This window comes from Octopus bimaculoides, chromosome 7 (assembly GCF_046866305.1).
Source record: "Octopus bimaculoides isolate indiv1 chromosome 7, ASM4686630v1, whole genome shotgun sequence".
Taxonomy (NCBI): Eukaryota; Metazoa; Mollusca; class Cephalopoda; order Octopoda; family Octopodidae; genus Octopus; species Octopus bimaculoides.
In genome coordinates, this window is record NC_142934.1 from 33,001,948 (window position 1) to 33,024,193 (window position 22,246).

Below are 22,246 nucleotides of genomic sequence, written 5' to 3' on the forward strand. Positions count from 1 at the left end.
CCATTGTTGTTGTTTTGTCCTGAAGGCCACATTTTGCTCGTTTCTTATTTATTTTGTCTTTGTCCAATGTCTTAAATTACATTTTTTTAAACTTTTGTATATCCACTCTGTGTTGTTTTGTTTGCTCTAGGTTTTTGCAGGCACCACCAATATGGTAAGTTCTCAGTCTTATCATTAATGGTGTGAAACTGAGTATTACCATTTAGTTCAGAGGTTCTCAAACATTTTGGTCCGCCGAACCCCTCATGGCCACATAATACCATCAGCGCCCCCACCCTTATTTTGATGTATAAATAAATATTATATATTTTACTAATTTATATATACTATGAATCATTTGATATTTAATCTATAATATAAATTGGACATGGGTGATCATTGTATTTTTTCTTGTCTTGAGTTTCACAGCCAAATGACTAGGTGGATTCGCGTGAAAAATGGCACACATGTGAAGACAGGTGCATAGATTGGAATGCGGTTTGTATTTTTTTCCTAGCCCCCATAGTTACCAAGAAAATCGATTAAAACTTTTCTAATGGAATTCTCCTGTTTGTTCCGCCATTAAAACAATCAGTTGCTCACACAGCTGGCATATACTATTTCGCTAGCAACAAGGGGAGTACAGGATGACAGTGAGCCAAAACTTTCGCTATGCTGTCTCTCTTCTTTCACCTCTTTGTGGGGTTAATAATCTTAATCTTTAGTTACAGTTTCTTATTCAAACTACATAACAGGCAAAATTGTCGAATTAAGACAGTAGGGTGTTTTGAGGAAGATTTGCCTGCTATTTCTACCAGGTCTAGCTACCATGTAGAGGTCTGAACTTAATTTTCATTCACGTATTTGCATTTCAAAAATTTAACATAATCTTTTCCATAAATCAACTATCATAAAAATTTTATACGATGACCTCACATTTTCTATGTATGTGTGTATACCTTAAAAGACATCAGTCATCATGACACGCACTTTCACTCACTCACTCTATCTCTCTTTCTCTCTCACATACACACGCGCAAGCAAGCACACACACACACACATACATATCCATTTCATATATCTTTCAATTTCTGCTCTCTGCAAATAAAATTTTTATGGATACAATTGCTTACAAAAATAGGGATTAATGTATAATTTCTTTCTATGTTCATAACTAAATCAATGTTTTAATGATTAGACAGAGGTCCAATAAAAATAGCTCTCAGAAACAGACTACATATAAATTTGTTCTTCACAACTCCTGAAGCTGTTTTCTGACGGGGCTCCAATCGAAACAGGGGACCCAAAATGATAAGGTTGAGTAACACTGTTATAGATTATGTCAAACCAAAAACGATCACAGCCTCATCATCCAAACAGATCGGGCGAAACAGGGCTTAGCTGCTAGTATATTATTTAATTTGTAACAATACTATTATAATATAAATTCATAGTGTCCCCCAATTCACTGCTTTCTTCCCAATACCTCCCTTTTCTCTACTGCCCCCCTCACATCACCTCCTTAGACATCAGCGCCCACCTGGACCCTCTCAACGCCCACCAGAGGATGGTAGCACCTACTTTGAGAACCTATGATTTAGTTGATAACTGATGAAAAATTAGGGATGTTCTGTGTCTGTCTCCTGTCCAGTTGTACACTCAGTATACGTATACATTTTTTATCTGTTGTTGTTTGTTTACAATACGTTTTTTCAGTTATATATATATATATACATATATACATATACACACATGTATACACACACACATGCCCACATATATACATGTATACATGGGTACACAAATTCTCTTTAATCTCTCTACTTTCCTTCATTATCTTCCTTGTACCTTTCCCTCTGTCCCTTCCTCTCTCTCTCTCTCTCTCTCTAGTTCCTTCCCTAATTCCTCAATCCCTCTGCCTCCTACCTCTCTCTGTTCCTTCTATGTTACCGGTGTTCGGCCAAGCATGATCTTTCTTTCTTGGCCTGACTGCGCCATACAACACCATATTTTCCTGTCTCCTGACTTTCATCTATGTTTGTGCCTCAAGGCTTTCACTTCACATGCCAGCTCAACTTAACTTGTCCTTATTAGTTGAAAATACACCTGTTGTTATTCTCTTGTTGTTTGTATTTGTAACTGTGTAACATTTTCTCCATTTTCTTGTTTTTCTTTTTTGTCTGTGTTGTTATACACATTCCCTTGCTTTCTTCCAAAAATTTAATGCTCTTAGCTTAGATTTTTGGGGCCAACCAATTTTGAACAGACTCAAGTGTAACAGACTCTTCTATCACCAACTGTCACTTACTTCCAAGCAAGGTAATATTTTTCCTTGGCCAGACATGTTTTTCATAGAAGACTGGAAACAAACAAGATGGCTTGTTTGATGGTGATGTTCATTTACAAACATTACACAATGTCAAGACAAAGGTACAAACAAAAACACACATACACTCATATATGTACACATGACAAGCTTCTTCCCATTTCTGTCTGCCAAATCCATTCACAAAACTTTGGTTGTCTATAGTAAAAGACATTTGCCCAATATGGTCAGTACCATGGAGCTTGCTGGTCAAGGTTCTATAGAATTTGGTGATGTGTAGCCTACTGCGACAGTTATATAAATTTCAGTACCATCGCATATATAACTGTCACCAGCAATGGTGACAGTTACATATAATTTATATAAACAAACACTGTTTAGTACCAGCTCTTTGGTACTACAAGAATAGAGAAATGTATGTAGTATGTAAATGTACTTACGAGCCAATTACAAAACTGATTGGTAATATACAGAAAGCAAAGGAAAGCAGTACAGCAAACATAAACAGGGAATTGGACTTTGATGAGCGGAATGGTCGGACAGCTTGAACACAGTTATATGTCAGAGTAAACTGTAAAAATAAAAAGAAACAAAAATAATTCAATGAAGCAAATGTTCTAACATGCTCTAGCAGTGCTAGCATGATGTTAGATCCCAGATTTATTAATACCAAGTCAATAAAAGCTGAAACTTTACTACATTTCTGAGTAAGAAGTTAGTCACTTGCAGATAACGTTTCCTCCAAAAGTTCATTTCTAATTCTTGTATATCTAGGTGAACTAGGATATATAAAACTTAATTTTTCTACAAAGAGATACAACAAAAGACTAGGAGTTGGTATATGAACTTATACCCTATGAACTTATAGTTTAATATTTCAACCTCTTAACCCATAATAGTTCATCTGTCAAATTTGATGATGACCTGGCAAGTGTACCCCCACTACACACACCAAAATAAATAAAAAGAGAGAAATATATGTCAACTGGTAATCAATGAAGACAACAACTTCAACTGTGTGACACCTGAACAGGGGATGTATTCCTGCAGGGATCCAGAGAATCACATTGGCTCTTGCCAATACTACAACTATAGAAGTGATTGTATTTTAATGCCACTACTAGTATATTAACAAAATTCATGATTGTCATCATCATTACCTTCATCATTGAAGTAACCTTACATGTCCAGAACAACACACTAAACTTCATTTCCATATTAATATTGATTCTTTTCAACAAGGTTTAAAACCAAATCTTGTGAATGAATGCTAGATCTTTTGCAAACAACTTGCAGATGCAAGTGATACCAATTGAAAGCTCCTTATACTGGATTCTAGCAAGCTTATGGAGTCATCAGGAGAGAATGTGTGCCATTTCAGGCCTTCCTCACAATGGCATTATTGCCCCCTACCCATCATTGAGATGGGGTCCCATTTGCTAGATCAACTGGTTACTAGGTTTTGCTCAATATTCTTCTAGCCATTACTCATTGCTTCTTTTTCATTGAAATTATCTCATTATAATACTTATATTAATTCATGAAAAGGAGGAAACCTGCAAGAAATAGTAGCAAAATCCCCTCAAATCACACCCTACCATCTTCAAAATGTAAGGCCATTGCATAATGCAGTCCTAGACAGACTGCTACAGATTAACATTAAGGTTATAGCTTCAAGTATATTTAACATATCATATAATAGAGTTTACGGTTTCTGATTTCAGTATTTATTGGTAACTACCTCATACAGAACTGTTTTGATGATAATCTCTACCGGTAGAAAATTGGTCTGGGAACAATAAAGTGAAGCAGTATCCTTAATGTTGATCATTCAACACCTAGACCCTGGTTTAACTTACAAACATTAGATAATGCTATTTTACTCACCCTTTTTACATAGAAAACTAAGAAAAGCTGCACAGTGATTATAGCAGGACTCAATGGGCTAAAAAAGGTACCAAGCCTAAAATGAAAATATAAAACTAATTAAAACAATTAGACAAAATCCATCTATGGGCATTACTGACCAGATAATAATAAGGAACATTGATAGTTAAGTCAAATCAAAAGGTCAACAGATCATATCCTGCAACCAGTTCAAGTAAATTTACAGTGGGACCATTCTGCTTTTTACCAAACCCATCAAACTAGACTGGCAAAACTTTTACAGTCAATCTATTGCCTGAAGCAAGAGTGAGTGGTGATGCTGTCTTGTCCAGTGATCAACATTATACTTTCAGTATGGTCTGACCATTCAGAATCCATTTTCAGCAAATCTTTCATAAATCAACAATAAAAGATGACTTCCGACATAGGTGCAAGATTTGTTGGAAGAATGGAGAAGTTAACAAAGTGGCATACAGATACAGTCAGCAAGCCATCTTGCAGTATTTATTCTAGCTCTCAGTACTCTTGGCTCAAATCCAGCCAAGGTCAACTTTGCCTTTCATTCTTTTGAGACTGATGAAATAATAATAATCATAATAATAATAATAATAATAATAATTTTCTAGGAATAATAATAAAAAAAAGGTACTAAAACCTATTTGAAAATGATACCAGGCTTACCATCCCTACAGGAAGTGTAAAAAATCGTGTTAACTGGAACGACTCATGTACTGAGAAGGGCATTATCGCTGTGAAAACAACATCCATTCATGAATTTATTTATTTATTAATTTTCTTTTTTAAATACATATTTTACCTGTGAATTTGCATGTGTAAACTGGGAATGCATACAATGAGTTTCTCTGCCGTAGGTGTATGGAAAACACTCGGCGAGAAATGGAAGAAAATTTGAAGAAAGAAGAAAAAACAACATAATAATAACAATAATAAAAATAATAATAGACAAGGAAGTTGCTGACTAGATATGGGATACTCCACCCAAAAAGTGACATTTAAACTGTATGTACCAAGAAAAAGAGGAAGAACAGGACTGATTGGATGCGAACACGGTATTAGAGCAGAAGAAAACAACATAGCATGGTATGTAAAAAATGTCACAGAACCACTATTATTGGAAGTAAGAAGGTCAGACTTGTGTAGGATGGAAAATTGCAAAAATAAAGCACTGTACATTTGAGAATGAATGAAACTGAAAACAAGTGGATAAAGGAAAGAATGCATGGACAATTTCAGAAGGATGTTGAAGATAAGACAGACAGAGAAAAAAGATGGCTATGGATGACTAAAAGTGATTTAAAACCAGAAACGGAGGCTCTAATCTGTGCTGCCCAGGAGCAAGCATTAAAAACCAATTACATCAAATGCAGAATAGACAACACATCAGAAAATGAGAAGTGCAGAATATGTGGACAAAATGGTGAAACTGTATGGCATATTACCAGTCAATGTACGCCACTAGCCCAGAAAGTATATAAGAGACGTCATGATAACATCACAAAGATTGTCCATTGGGCACTTTGCAACAAGTATGGACTTGATAGAGCGAAAAAGTGGTATGAACATAAACCTGAAGGCATCATCAAAAATGATAATGCAAAGATCCTATGGGATTTTATGATTCAGTGCGACCATGAGATAGAGAATAGGAAACCAGACATAGTGTTAATTGAGAAAGAAAGCAAACGATGCTGGATCATAGATATAGCATGCCCAGCTGACAACAAGGTATGTGATAAGGAAGAAAGAAAAGTCGATAAATATGATAAGTTAGCTTGGGAGGTAAAGCAGTTGTGGTCTTCAAAAAAGGTGGTAGTAGTACCAATAATTGTCAGAGCCCTGGAAACAGTGAGTAAAAATCTTGAGAAGTACATAGAACAAATAGGGGCTGCAAGAGTGGAGCACTAGCAGAAAACAGTACTGCTTGGAACCGCTCAAATACTCCGGATGGTGCTCAAAAACTAAGGGGTGTTACCCTAGTTCACTGGTAGTGAGCAGCTGACACTGTAGTATATCTCAAGCATTAGAAGCTGTGCAAAGACAATAAAATAATAATATTGATAATAATAATAATTATCCTGAAATTTTGGGGAGGGGACTAGTCAGTTACATCAACTTCAGTGTTTGACTGATGCTTATTTTATCGAACCTGACAGAACGAAAAGGCAAAGTCAATCTTGGCAGAATTAGTACTCAGAGCATAAAGCCTGAAGAAATACCACTAAGCACCTTGTCTGGAGTGCTAATGATTTTGCCAGCTCACCATTTTGATGATGATGATGATGATGGTGGTGGTGGTGGTGGTGGTGGTGGTGGTGGTGATTATGATGATGATGAATGGCACAATGTTGAGATAAGTTCCCAACAAGCTATTTTCCTGTCGTGTATGATGAGAAAAGCAGGAATATCTTGAACTCACATTCTTCCTTCCAAAGATTGTACTTTATGGAGACAGTGGTCCACAAATTCAGTGGGGAGGGGTAGTAGTCAGTTCATGAGTTTCCTGAGGTCAATAGAACTGTATAACCCATTGTTGTAGCAACTGTAATGATGACATCATATACATTGTTATCCTAACAAAACCTTGTAATGACAGCATAGCTATAGCAGTCATCTCAACACTAGTGATGATGCAGTTGTTACAAGACCACTAGTGATGGCCGCATACTGTTGTCATAGCATTGTCCTAATAATAACAATTACACTGTTGTCATAACATAGGTGATGACCACATACACAATATTATATCAAACTTTTATTAATGATAATATACCTGCTGTTGTCATAGAAAATTAACTGGTGGTAGTATACACACTGTTGTCTTGTCATAAAGACAAGGGTGATGACAACAAGCACAACTGTCAGAACATCTCTAGTGATGATGTCATACTGTCAATGCAACCCAGATGATGATATCGTAGAAGCCTTAATAATAATGACATGAACACTGTTGTCATGGTAGCACAACTACTTACCAACAGAGAGACTGAAGATAGACAATATCTAGAACATTCTGAGGAAGTTCAAATTCTTGAGGTCCAACAAATTGAATAAAACGTGAGAAACCTCTCCTGCAAGCATTGCTGTTGACATCGTTTACAACCTCTCTATCTTCCACACTAGAATCTAACTGATCATCTCCTTTGTGGAAATAATTATAGACCAGCCTGAAGAGAGAAAGTGAGAGATTACTTAATTAATTAATCATAGCAGCATTTTTATACAGAAATAATAATCTTAACTGAAAAGACTTCCAAACAACGAAACATGAATACATAAGGTGGAAAATCTGCAGTGAATGGCTGAATGGAAATGAAGTAAGCAAGATCTATTGGATGAGTTATGTTAATCTAATTGAAACACTTAGTGTCAGTTTGTTACAAGAGACCAATTGAACATTAAATGCATCAGCTATAGTGTGCATGATAATAATGCGAAGAAACAATGTTGTCGAACAGCTGCTACAAATGGACCAGCAGAAAGGCAGGTTAGGTATCGCATATCTGAGGACATTTCTGCTGCCTTCTATATGGTCGATTACCTCAAGTATGTTTATTCATAACATTAAAGTGACCAATTCAACGGAAAGGATACCATTTTACAAAATACATGGCGGCTACGTGTTGCATGAACCTCTTGAGGGCGACATTCCAACTATTGTCCATTAACCTCTTTCAACTGGGAGCAATCTATCGCTCACACGGTTCCCTCTTAGGAAACACTGAAAATGTTCAACTCGTTCTTTTCCTATATGTTTATCTGTGTGCTTCATTCTATGGCTTCATTCGCAAGTGTATGGTTGTAATCTGTGCTGGGCTGAGGAGTAAGGTGTTGAAATCAGAAGAGCATTGCGCGAATGTGGTAGCTGAGGTAGGGCTCAAAAAATTTTCTCAAGTGTAAGGCCTCATCTTTCCACAGTTGAATGGTAATTTTATTAAGACCTGTGCAACGCCAGGTACTACTGCTAGTTCTAAATATACATCAGTTCAAAAATTCTCTCTCTCTCACATGTATGTATGTATATATATATATATATATATATATATATATATATATAAGTGAAATTCTGCCTGTCCAGGATCCCTGTATCTCAGTCTACATTAGCTCTACATAGACATATTATACCTTTTTGGAATCAGAATGATCTCGGGATTGAAAATCTGACCTTTATTTGATTCTTGAACATCCAGCATTGGGATCTGATGTAAGAACATTTGAGCTGTTATTTCTAGCAGGTAAAGTGACTGTGAGAGGTTTCAAATGGTTTACAAGAGTTACCTCCATTAGCTTTAATAATAAACACAACATTCTGTGTTTATTATTTTTAAATTTAAAATCAAAATTTTGTGATAGTTACCTCCATTACCTACAATAATAAATGTGATGTTCTGTCTGTCAACCTGCTGCTTTACAGGGATCTTTGAATATCACAGAGATACAAAATTCTCCAAATATGATACACTCTGATAAAAATCTGAGATGGAAGGATACCAATTAATGTTTTGTTATTATTGTTCTCTTCAGTTTTGGGCCAAAGGCCAATTAGCACTCCGCAGGTACCAGTTTAAAAGTCCACAAGGAGTGCGACTTTTAAGATATATATGTATGTATGTATGTATATGTACGTAGATACATACACGTATCTATCTACCTATCTGTGTATCTGTCTACATCTCTCTCTCTCTCTTTCTCTCTCTCTCTCTCTCTCTCTCTCTCTATATATATATATATATGAGTAGATAGATGTGTATGTATCTATATATATATATATATATATATATATATATATATATATATATATATATATATATAGAGAGAGAGAGAGAGAGAGAGAGAGAGAGAGAGAGAGAGAAAGAGAGAGAGGGGGAGAGAGAGACAGAGACAATAAAATACATATGTATGTGTGTGTAAGTATGAATATATGTGTCTATATATGTATATATTATGTGTGTGTATGTAAGTACAAACACAAGCGTAATATTAATAATGATAAGAACAACAACAAACAGGAACAGCTAGAAAGGAAAAAAGAAAGAGAGAGAGAGATAAAAGAGGTTTCTTACCTACGCAAAGTATGGATGACCATGTTGACGAAAACGACAATAGCAAAATCCAAAATAATCAATTTATAAAATTGTTGTCCTACATAAGTTTCCCAACACTGAAATGCAAATGAGACAGATTCATTAGTAGGGCACTAAATAAATAAATTAATCAATTGTGTGAATTAACTCAAGGATTGATTCTGTTGTGGAGTAGAAGATTCCATCTCAGGATAATAAACTATTGCAATTTATAGAGTTTGTTCAACCCTACAGTAATAGTGTGTGTGTGTGCGCGCGCACACACACACACAGATGAGCAAAGATGAGTCAGTTACTTGCTCAAAAGTTCAGTATTTTCTTGGCCTTTTTTCTCCAAGTAAATTAAGTGACTGCTATGGCTTCTTAACTCATCATTCTTTAACCCAGAGGCCAGCACATACACACTTATAAACACATTTATATATATACTTATTCTTATATACAGGCATGTACACAAACTTCTGCATCTACATACACACACAAACATGCACGGAATATATATACATACACATTCATATATACACACATATCTGCATATGTCAGAAGCCAAACACAGAATGATGATGGAAGACATCGGAAGAAAAAGTGTGAATATATCCTGAACAACTTTTAATTCAAAAACTGGTCTGCAACATTATAATTTAATGATTTGGCAAAAGTATGAGCAGCCTTTGTTGCTGCTATTGAAATAGTTAACTATCTTCACCTTTGTGGCTGAAAGTACAACGATTATCTCTGATGCTATATATCTTTGTAAAGAAATATTACTAGATATTAATGAAAATATATCAAACAAAGATGTTGCAGACAAAGATAGAGTAACCAAAAAATATCAAATCAAGATTTCAAAAAATATAGTTGTTGGAGCTTTTCTCTAACAACAAGATTACATAATCATTCACAATATCAGTATTGGTACCAGTATTTAGAGTATTTGATTGGACTATACTGGAAATACTCTTCACCGCCACAATCACATTTAATGTCCCCCTTCATGCTGGAGTGGATTGGATGGCTTGATAAGATCTGACAAGCATCAGACTCCAATGTTTACTTTGTGATACATTACAATGGATGCCCTTCCAAATGCCAACCAGTTTACATAGTATACTGAGTGCTTTATCCAAGGCAGTGTACAAGAGTAAGATCCCCTTCAATTGAGTGGGGCTACAATAGTGAGGTTGGTGGCTCTTCACTAGGAGATGAGAAATTAAAGTATGAGAGAAGGGGACAAAACAGAACAGGCTTCTTATTGTAGAGGAGCTACATGGCTACTCACATTATAGTAGTGGGGGGAAAGAAAGCAGGGTGGAGCAGAAAGGAGGGGTAAAATAGTGGTAATGAGATGTTAGGGTGGACAAGCACACTATTGATATTAAAATTTAGATATCAACAAGAAGATTTAATTTAACAGAAATAGTAATATCAACAGACTCAGAAGAAACAGCCAAGGATGAAGCATAAGATTACTCCAGGCAGCATTGAGTTCTGCATGGCAACAAAACTAGTATTCTGTAAATTATGATGACAAGGGTCCAGTTGATCTGATCACTAGAACAGCCTGCATGTAACATTGAATTACAGATACAACTAAGCATGGTAACAACAATAGCAAAAATAAATACTTCAACCAAGTGAATAGCAGCTATCCAAAAATGTCACAAGGTTATTTCCAGCTGACACAACATACTCTTGTTTCTAAAAATATATTCAAAACTCCTCTGATGCTGAATATATTCATAAGTTCCAACACAAGAAATATTTGTGGAACATACCCATCAAGACTTTAACGAGATACAAACACAATTGGTTTGGTATAGTTATTTGTGGGTGACAACAAAAGTTATGTTCTGTTGTGGAGGTCAGCCACCCAGCAGGTTCAAATTTATTCAAAACTAATGAGAAAGAGAAGCAGTCAGTTTCTTTTAAACCGACAACTTCACTATCCAGATTATATATTTCCCATTTGCAACTAAAAATCACTGGTGAACTTGGTTTCAAGTGTTCAACCCTTTTGATACCAAATCTGCCTGAGACAGCCTCTAGTTCTATGATACAACATCTATTCAAACTTCATCAAAATAATGATAACGTTATTTTACTAACCTCTCCATTATTTTCAAAATCAGAGAATTTTAAAAAAAATAATGGTAACAAAAGGGTTAAAGTGGTCTAAATTAAAACCTTCATCCAAAATTTCCTATTAATTTATATTCCAAACACCAGCTTAATAATGATGAAGTTATTTCAATAAAATCATTATTTTAAAAATTTATTGGAACAAAGCTAGCGTATTTCACTAGAAATATGGTGAAATAGGGTATTTCACCAGAAATAGGGTTGAATGTACAAAAGTGAATGTTTTTTTATTGAAAACTGACCATCTAAAGTTCAATCTGTAAGTTGAAAAGGCTTTTTCTGAAATTCAACATGAACCTGTTGATTATAGTTATTGTCTAAATTATGATTGTGATGTTATCTCTCTTAGATTAGTCACCTCCCATTATGGGAACTTTCTAGTTTAAAAGAACACATTATTGTCCCTAACAGTAAGAGGCCATTACTGTGTATGCTTTGCTAATGAATGGACATATCTTATCTCACGCTGAATTCTCTTTCTATATATTAACCAATATCGTCAACCTTCATTATACCACATGGTGACAGAAATGGGATTCCGAAGGATCTGAAGCAACTTTTTAAAAAAATTCACTGGAAAAAAACAAAAACGAACTCTTTTTTTTTTTTTTTTGGCTTTGGAAAAACAACAACAAAGACTTCGCCCTGTGTTCATACCATAAAAAGAAAGAAAGAATTCTTCACAGAATTGTAAATTTATTTTCTTCATTTAATTTAAAGAATGTCTGCAAAACCTTTTTCTGTGAATATCCCACCTCTTGAGCGAATGTCTTTATCAAAAAATGTGGCTAGCAATTGGAGAAGATTTAAACGAAACTTATTGAATTATTCAATTGCCAGTCGACTCTCAAATGAAGTCAATACTGGATATCAAACTTCTGTATTTCTGGCAACTATTGGAGAAGAATATATATGAAGGACTACAATTTGACAATGAAGAACAGAAAAATGATCTATCTGAAGGGATTAACAAATTCGAGGAATTTTTCATTGGTGAGATGCACGAGAACATAGAAACCTACATAGCTGTCTTGTGCCAACTTGCAAAAAACTGCAACTTTGGAGAATTAAGGGACAAACTTATTAGGGTTCAAGTTGTTGGTGCTAAAGACGATCTTTTGAGAGAAAAACTTTTAGCAGACAAAAAGCTAACCCTCAACAAATGCCTACAGAGAGGTAGAGCACATGAGACATCAAAACAACAAACAAAAGCTATCTCCTCAACAGTCAATGCAACAGATCCACAATTAAACCATGTCACAAGACCAAATGATAAAAAAGGGTATCAACATAAAAAGAAGATACCTGAGAGAAAGTGCATGCGGTGTGGAATGTTCACATTTCATAATAGAAATGACTGCCCTGCCTCAGCAACAAGATGCAGATGATGTTTGAAAATAGGACACTATGCAACTGTTTGCAAGAATTTTTCAAGAGTTAGGTGAGTTGAAGAGTAAGAACATCATTTCTTGGATTGTTTCTTTGGAAAATATAAATGTAGTTTGTGAAGACAATAAGATAGAATGGCAAGCAAAAATAGAAGTCACCACCAAAATCTGCAGCATAATTGTTGAATTTAGACTGGATACTGGCACAGATGTAACAGTTGTACCAGACTGGTTCTTCAGGAAGGATTCTCCAATAATAAAACCTACAAACAAAAGGTTATATGGACCAGGTCAACACAAAATAAAAGTACTTGAATGTGTAGATGTCACATTGAGTTATGGGAAAGCAACATCACAACAGGAACTGTACATTGTGCAAGACTTAGCTGAACCATTATTGGGTGGACTAACAATCAAAGCTCTCAATTTATTGAGTAAAATCAATATGATAAAAAAGGTAGGTCTCCAATACAAAACAGAATTCCCCAGTTTGTTTACAGGCCTAGGGAAATTGAGGCATGTATACAAAATTCACTTGGATGAAACAGCTCAACCTTTTTCAATCGCTGCCCCCAGACGACTACCACTTCCCATGAAGAAGAAAGTCCAGCAAGAGTTAAAGTGATTAAAAAAAAAAAGAAAATTATCCATCCAGTGAAGTCCCTGACAGAGTGGTGTGCTCCCATTGTAGCAGTCCCCCAAAAAGATGGAGTCAAACTTTGTGTCGACTACTCTAAATTAAACAAAAGTGTGAAAAGGGAAAATTTTCAACTTCTTGCTGAACTTGAAGGAGCCAGTGTTCATGAAATTTGACTGTAACAGTAGTTTCTACCAAAGTTCTGCATGAAGACTCACAGGAACTTGCCGCTTTCATCACACAGAGTGGACAATTCTGTTATTTATGGTTACCTTCCGAAATATGCTCCAGACCAGAAATTTTCAACAGAGAAATGTCACGCATTGTGTCAGGAATACCAGGGGTCATTTGTGTCATAGATAATGTCCTGGTCAGTGGAAAAACACAACAAGAGCACGATCAGAGGGTACAAAAGGTACTACAAAGAATGAAAGCAGCAGGAGTAACACTAAATGAAAAGTGTTTATTCTCTGCTAGTGAGGTGAAATTTTTGGGTCATATAATATCCAAAGAAGGAATCTGAGTAGATCCTGAAAAAGTAAAAGTAATAAAGGAACTGACCAGACCACAAAATGTATCTGAGCTAAGAAGGTTGCTCAGTATGGCAAATCATGTTGGCAAATTCACTGAGAATTTAGCAGAGACAACCAAACCACTCCAGAATCTACTAAAAAAAAAGAAACCACTTGGATATGAGACCAGCCTCAAGAAACAGCATTTGTGACTCTGAAGGAAAAACTGAGCTCTGCACCAGTAGTGATGCATTATAGTGCTGACAAGTCAACAAAGGTCTCAGCAAATGCATCATCTTATGACTTGGGTGGAGTGCTTCTTCAGAAGGAAGGAGATGGCTGGAGACCTGTATTCTATGCATCAAGATCTCTCACTGAAACAGAGCAGAGATATGCACAGATTGAGAAGAAAGCATTAACAGTCACGTGGTGTTGTGAGAAGTTTGTTGACTTCTTGATAGGACTACCAAAGTTCTTGATAGAAACAGATCACAAGCCTCTACTACCACTGTTAAAGACTCAACGATGGTTTGATTTTAAAAATCCAGTGTTTCCACATGCACCTAATGAGATTCACCTACGAGATCACACACCACAGGGAAAAACCTCATTACAGCAGACATCCTATCCAGGGCTCCTGGCAGCGTACCAATGAAACAAGAGTTCCAGCAGGAGACAGAGACAGACATGTTTGTCCATTCTATCATAGAGAACATCTCCGTGAGTGACAAACGACTGGAGAAAATCAGGCAGAAACAGAAGCACTGATAAAATCTGTGGTCAAGTTATCAACTTCTACAAGATGGACCACTAGCCTGAAGCAGCCACACAAGATCCGGAACTGAGACCCTACTGGTTTGTACGGCAGTACCTAACAGTTTATCAGGGACTTTTACTGTATCAGAGTTGACTCATCATCCCCACAGACCTCCAAAAAGACATCTTGGATCATCTATACAAAGGACACCAAGGTATCATCAAATGCCGAGCACTGGCGCGGGACAACGTTTGGTGGCCAGGCCTTTCCAAGCAAATTGCTGAGAAGATAGGAGGGTGTAGTATCTGTGAGAAGGAAAAGAAACATCCACCAAAACCACTATGACCTACCAAGTTACCTGACTATCCATGGCAGAAGGTAGGAATGGACTTGTTCGAACTGAATGGACACAGATATCTATTAGTCATTGACTACTATTTTAGATGGATAGAGATATCTCATTTACGGACAGCAATATCAGGCAGTATTATTGACAACTGCAAATCAATATTTGCTAGATATGGTATACCGGAGGTTGTCATTTCCGATAATGGTCCTCAATTCATATCAAAAGAGTTCTGAGGCTTTTCAAATGTTTTTGGCTTTTACACCTCACCAGAAGCCCCTATTATCCACAAGGAAACGGAGAAGCTGAATGTGCAGTTTAGACAGTTAAAAACCTTCTAAAAAAAAGCAAGTGATCCATATATCACACTGCTTAATTATCGCAGTACTCCACTACAACATGGCAAGAGTCCTGCAGAGTTGTTGATGAATAAGAAACTCAGGACTCACATTCCAACAGTTGCTTATAAAGATGTATCCTGCCAAGAAAATGTTGAGCAACACAAAAATGCAGACTCTCAGCTCAAATTGAAACAAAAAGTCAATTTCGACAAATGTCATTGAGCTAGAGAGCATGCATCTTTTACTGAAGGACAACCAGTTTGGGTGAAGAAACCTAAAACCAGTCCAGCTAAAGTGGTGAAAACTATCACCAAGGTCAGTACCTGTCAAGGCAGATTCAGGACTACTTTGTCGAAACAGAAGCCATCTTCGCAATAGAAGTGAGAAAACCAAATTTCCTCAGGTAGCTATCCCAACAGAATTGTCCACCTTACCAAACCGTACCCAGTGACATTCCTGAGTACAGCCGCGACAATTCAACAGAACATCTTGCTGAACAAGTTGACCAACCAGAGACCCAGTTCACTGTGCACAGTGATGTTCCACCTACCAACTCAGGAAGTCCCAAGCCAGCAGTGTACACCAGGAGTGGTTGGGGAATTCGACTACCAAACAAACTGTCGTTATGAACTCATAACCTGAAGGGGTGTGTCGTTATCTCCCTTAAATTAGTCACCTCCCATTAAGGGAACTCTCTAGTTTAAAAGAACACATCTGAGTCCCTAATAGTATGAGGCCATTATGGTGTATGCTTTGAAATAAACGGACATATCTTATCTCACGGTGAATTCTCTTTCTATTTATTAAACAATATCGTCAACCTTCATAATACCACAATGACGACAGAGCTTTGTTTCTCAGCACAAACTAGACACTATTTGTAGGAAAATTTCAAAGAAATACGAAAAAAAAAAAAAGAGGTTCATGTTCACCCATACATACCTTAATTTCCTCCTGGTTCTTAAAATTGCAAATACTTTTGCCAGAGTTTTGAATCAACTTGTCATACAAGGAAAACAACAAGACAGCCACAGATGCAAGACGTAGTAGCACAATTCTGCAGAAGAAATAATTTCCCACTTTAAAAGTCTGGCAGGAAGAACATTTTTCGATGTTGGGATGGACAGGACAGATGATGTGTGCAGTAAATGGATTAAAATATTTGATATACCTGTAACTGTTCTAAGGACAGAAGTTGCAACAAATGTCACAACTTCAGAGAATGTGTAAATCATACATAACTCACCTCCCCTTAATAGCCAAATGGTTCATGGGAAAGAAAGGTCACAACTTGACATGCCATGGGATACAAACTTATGGCACTTTAGCCTAAAGGCTAACACATATGTACATATACACATATATATATTTATACACACACACAAACATCATTATCATCATCATTTTAACATCCACTTTTCCATGTTTGCATGGGCCAGATGGAATTTGCTATGACCCTTCCTGTTGTCAACCTGCACTGGTTTCCAAGTAAGCCAAAATTTTCCCATACTCTGACATGATTTTGCAGGATGTTGGAAATGAATGGCACTGCTTCTATGACAATGACACTCCTTTACAACTACCACATGATATTAAGACAAGGAGACAAACAAACACACACACATATGACAGTTTAGCAAATCCATTCACAAGACTTTGGCCATCCTGATGCTGTAGTAGAAGACACTTGCCCAAGATAATACACAGTAGAACTGAACTCAAAACTATGTAGTTGGGAAGCAAATTTCTCAACCACACAGCCACACCAGTGCTTGTGTGTGTGTGTGTGTGTGTGTGTGTGTAAGGTTGAGTTTGTATCTCTAAATCTTGACAACATGTGGGTTGATGACAGGAAAGACATCCAGCACTAGAGAATCTGCCTCAAAGGGGTTTCCATTTGACCAAAGCAAGCATGGAAAAGTGAACATTAAAATGATGATGATGACATAGATGTATATCACATCTATATACTTTTACACACACACACACACACACACACACACACACACAAATGTAAGATCGGAATAAGTTTTGTTGTGTGACAGAATATCATATACCATACAAGTCACATTTATAGGCACTTCTTTCAGTATCCCATTTGTTTAAAGACAGCAGTTGTATTTAATGGCACCTGTTATTTTTACATACTGCTCCATATGTTATATTAGCATCTTCACTCTTTTACTTGTTTCATTCATTTAACTTTGGCCATGCTGGAGCACCGCCTTTAGTCAAGCAAATCGACCCCAGGACTTATTCTTTGGAAGCCTAGTACTTATTCTATCGGTCTCTTTTGCCGAACCGCTAAGTTACGGGGACAAACACAGACACACAAACATATACACACACACACATATATATACGACCGGCTTCTTTCAGTTTCCGTCTACCAAATCCACTCACAAGGCTTTGGTCAGCCTGAGGCTATAGTAGAAGACACTTGCCCAAGGTGCCACACAGTGGGAATAAACCCAGAACCATGTAGTTGGTAAGCAAGCTACTTACCACACTGCTACTCCTGCGCCTGGAGCAGTTCTCTACAAATGCCAACAACACTCAGAAGTGGAGTTACCGTAAACGGTACTAAACTTCCTCCACTCCTATTGCATACATTCCATAATCCCACAGTCAACTCTTCTGAAACATTCCACTTAAGAACTGCATTCCTTTAATATTCCTTACCAGCTAATGTTTTCCCTGAAAATATTCAAACTAAACATCAGTCTCACCAGTCTGGGAGACACTGCAAAAGTCAAGGTTACAGTCCCTCCTTCAATGACAAACTAAAAAGAAAGATAGCTCCTTAAAGACATTCTCTAATTATCTACTTAAATGATACAATTATATAGCTCCTTAAAAACATTAACCAACTGATCCCATCATTACCTAACGCAATTAAACAGCTCTCAAGATATCACCTAACTCTCCATGATTTCTTTTTTATGGTTTAGTAAAAAAAAGGAAGACTCGTGCTTAAGACATTTGCAGGGTCATTAAGACTGATGAGGATGAAAAAGAAAGGTACCATGGCTCAAGGGTTACTCCTAACTACCATCTCAATTCATGTAAGTAGTCCAGCTGAAAATCCACTTCACTTGTGCCCTCTAACAAACAAGCATCCCTGTGTGAGAGAAGGCTGTATGCAAGGAACGAGAGATCCAAATATAAAATGATACAACCAAATATCAAATGGTGTACCAAATATCAAATTATGTTGGGACCAAAGACCTTATCCAAATATTGGTAAAGACCTTCAAGGGCCTTGCAACAGTGATAGACGGGGTGATTGTTTAGGTCTAAACACAGCTCAAGAAAAACATTCCCTAACTAATCACATCACCTAACAAGACACTTCACAACTGACCATATGCACCTAAAACACCTCACCAAAGATTTTGACCAACATACCTCAGTAGCTTCAGCTTCACCTCAAATGATGATGTATAACCTTCATATCGAATTATAATATTGAAGACAGTTGGGACAAGAACATTGAGTAGGCTGATTATCAAAGATGGTAAGAATTGAACCAGTAACTCTTTGAAAGTGTTTTCAAAAGCATCTTTTTGAAGCTAAAAGAGAAAACAATATTAAAAAAATTCATTTTAGAATTAAAACAAAAGAAACATAAACTTGGATTTAAAAGTGTAATTTAAGCATTTCATTAAAAAATAGATACGAGTCCAAGATATGAATTCAAAGCAACATTTTAATGTAGGATTTCACTTTTTTTAAATGATCAAAACAAATATTAGTTTACAACAGGAGTCAGCAAAGTAGTCATTATTAACCCCTGGGGGTCTATAAGGCTATCCAAGGGGCCAATAAACACCTGAAATGATTTTGAGCATTATGAATGCAAACTGAATCTGGAAAAGCATGGTAATTTCCAGACAAATATTGATGCAATATCTAATATTCACCAAACACAGATTTCCTGTTTGATATTCTGACTATATCAATATAACATGACTGAATTTTTATTGTTCTTTATCAATTTTTAAAGTATTTCTAGAAAATATCTTTAAATATTTCTCATTAGAAAGCAGTAATAACATAAATGAAGGAATTGTTGTTTTTAAATCAAAATATTTTTAATGAATTATACTTTTTAAAAATATATATGAGTGAATGATATACAAATTTTGCTTAGCCTGGTTTAGATAGATTTACCTAATGGTACAGAGCAACATACATTTACAATAACAAAAGAAAACCAAGCAATATAATAGAGTACAATAGAATACTAACACCACTACAATAACTAGACCCATCACAATTTCTACAAATACTACTTCTAACCACCATTCCACCACCATCACTTTCAGAAGTAGTAGTTTTCTTCATATATCAAATAAAAGGTATAAAGAATATTCACTTACTGAGATGAGGAAGTCACTGCTATAGTATATCAAAGCTAAACTGCCAACTAGAATACACAGGACTATCATGTTTAAGAGGAATCTGGTAGAATATAGCTTAACTTTTGTCCTAAATGATCGGTTGGATTTTTCCCATAATTCTCTTTGAGTAGCTAGATCAGCCTGAAAAAGGAGATGGAAGAACATAAAATCATAGGAAATCTATAATAAATGAAGTTATTTCTTTTTTTTTTTTTAATACATCATCATTAGTTAGAAGCTTCCGATAAGCCAAATGGAAAAGTGTAAAGGGAGCATCAGTGATTCAATCATCATCATCGTTTAACATCCACCTTCCATGCTGGTATGGGTGGGACTGCAGAACAAAAATCTACAAGGACTTTGTTTGTAAAGCTTAATTTTCTTTTCTAATGTTAATATCCATCATCAACACACACATACATACACAACACAACATGAACAGTGAGTAGTGTTCCACAAATAAGAAAGTTAAAGCACTTAATATATATTGCAAAATATGTGGCTTATTTAACCTGAATGTTCATGTTGCAACTCGAGTTTCATGCCACAACAATCTTCAGGGGTAAGAACGGTAATAAATGGATGTGTTGGTTCATTAATATTTGTTGGTGAGACTTTTTGTTTGTTTGTGTTATTTTGTCTGGTTTTTGCATTCGTTGCTTGGCTATTTTTGTATCTCTTCATTGGTTATTTTTTTTTGTGGTTTAGTATTTGAAAGTTCAATTGTTTTACTATTATTGGCTTGTTTAAATTATTTGTTACTCAAATTAAAGCTATTTGCTTGTTTTGTTGATTGGAAGGGGATGTGCATTTCATGCTGCATTGAAGATATTGACATTCTGGTAGCATGTAGGGTAAATTTTTACAATTACACCTATCTTTGAAGTTGAAATGTATGTTTTCCTTATGGATTTTGGATGTGCTTTGAACAAATCTGACCATCAAAACCATTGAAAACCACTTGATCTTTTGGTAAATTTCTCCTTTTAGCTGAGAGACTAGGGCACAGGAACCTCTATATGCTGTATCACAACCTGTTAGAAATAGCAGGCAAAAAGTCTCCCACTAGAAATGTGTGTTCATGTGCAAACTGAATAAATTGATTAACTTAAGTATCAGAATAGATGTGTCAAATGTGCACTTTCAAGTATTATCCTAATCCTAACAAAGTGCAACAGGTTGTTGTTGGCACTCCATTGCTTACGACGTCGAGGGTTCCAGTTGATCCGATCAACGGAACAACCTGCTCGTGAAATTAACGTGCAAGTGGCTGAGCACTCCACAGACACGTGTACCCTTAACGTAGTTCTCGGGGATATTCAGCGTGACACAGTGTGACAAGGCTGACCCTTTGAATTACAGGCACAACAGAAACAGGAAGTAAGAGTGAGAGAAAGTTGTGGTGAAAGAGCACAGCAGGGTTCGCCACCATCCCCTGCCGGGGCCTCGTGGAACTTTAGGTGTTGTCGCTCAATAAACACTCACAACGCCCGGTCTGGGAATCGAAACCGCAATCCTATGACCGCGAGAGTCCGCTGCCCTAACCACTGGACCATTGCGCCTCCACACAACAGGTATAACAGTAAAAATATACCAACCTTCTAAGTGATATGCATGTAATAGTGAAAATTTTGGTGTAATAGCAAAATTTACATTTTAGTTAAGATTAGAGGGATATATAGCTAGTTATAAAATCTCAAGAAGAGATAGAGTATTAATGTATACTAAACAGTAAAGCGAGCTGCCACATCAAAGTGGCAGTTGAATGCCTGGGGTTAAACGAGTAGTAACATTCAACTGTCACTTGAATGTGGCGACTTGCTTTACTATATATATATATATATATATATATATATATATATATATATATATATATATATACACATGAGAGGTTTTGGTATCCAGAAGACCCAAAATGGTAGGTATGGCTATGTAAGTGCTATGGAGGGTCTGCAGTTAGACTCCCAGTTCAATAATAGTATAAGTAAGGAGTCTAACGCGGGTCATGTGTGAGCATGTGTATGTTAAATTAAAAGAGACAACAAAGCCAAGGCAGTGTGAAATTTCTAGGACATTCATAAATAGAAATATAATCTTACAGCTGTTTCAGGGATATCTCTTCATCAGAGACGGTATGAGAGAGTTAAACAGAGGGAAAGGGAAAGATACAGGAAGTATAAATAGAAATAAGAGAAGAGGAATAAAAATATATGTTGGATGTTACAGTTGCAGTACCATTATCCAAGGGAAGTGATGTGTTGAATGGGTAGAAAGGCTTCTTGTCCATGGTATGTAAATTCTGATAGGAGTTCATATTTTGTTATTACAGAAGGATAGTGTGGAGACATTAAATCCATGTGTTGTTCATTCAAAGGAGTCTTGTAGTCTACTATTTCCCTCTATTTAACTCTCTCATATTGTCTCTGATG

The 22,246-nt window shown here is 36.2% G+C and overlaps 1 protein-coding gene across 3 annotated transcripts in view; it reads right to left on the minus strand.

Annotated features, from left to right (window-relative positions):
* Nucleotides 1-22,246, minus strand: part of LOC106879344 (transmembrane channel-like protein 7) — a 148,603-nt gene that overhangs the window by 16,153 nt on the left and 110,204 nt on the right. For all 3 annotated transcript variants that reach the window (XM_052969567.2, XM_089355122.1, XM_089355123.1), the window contains exons 8-14: nt 19,797-19,958; nt 18,823-18,986; nt 16,357-16,471; nt 9,274-9,371; nt 7,186-7,377; nt 4,193-4,268; nt 2,746-2,876 (exon numbers count right to left, since the gene is read on the minus strand). In XM_052969567.2, coding sequence (XP_052825527.2) covers nt 2,746-2,876; nt 4,193-4,268; nt 7,186-7,377; nt 9,274-9,371; nt 16,357-16,471; nt 18,823-18,986; nt 19,797-19,958 — 938 coding nt within the window. The remainder of the gene's footprint in view (nt 1-2,745; nt 2,877-4,192; nt 4,269-7,185; nt 7,378-9,273; nt 9,372-16,356; nt 16,472-18,822; nt 18,987-19,796; nt 19,959-22,246) is intronic.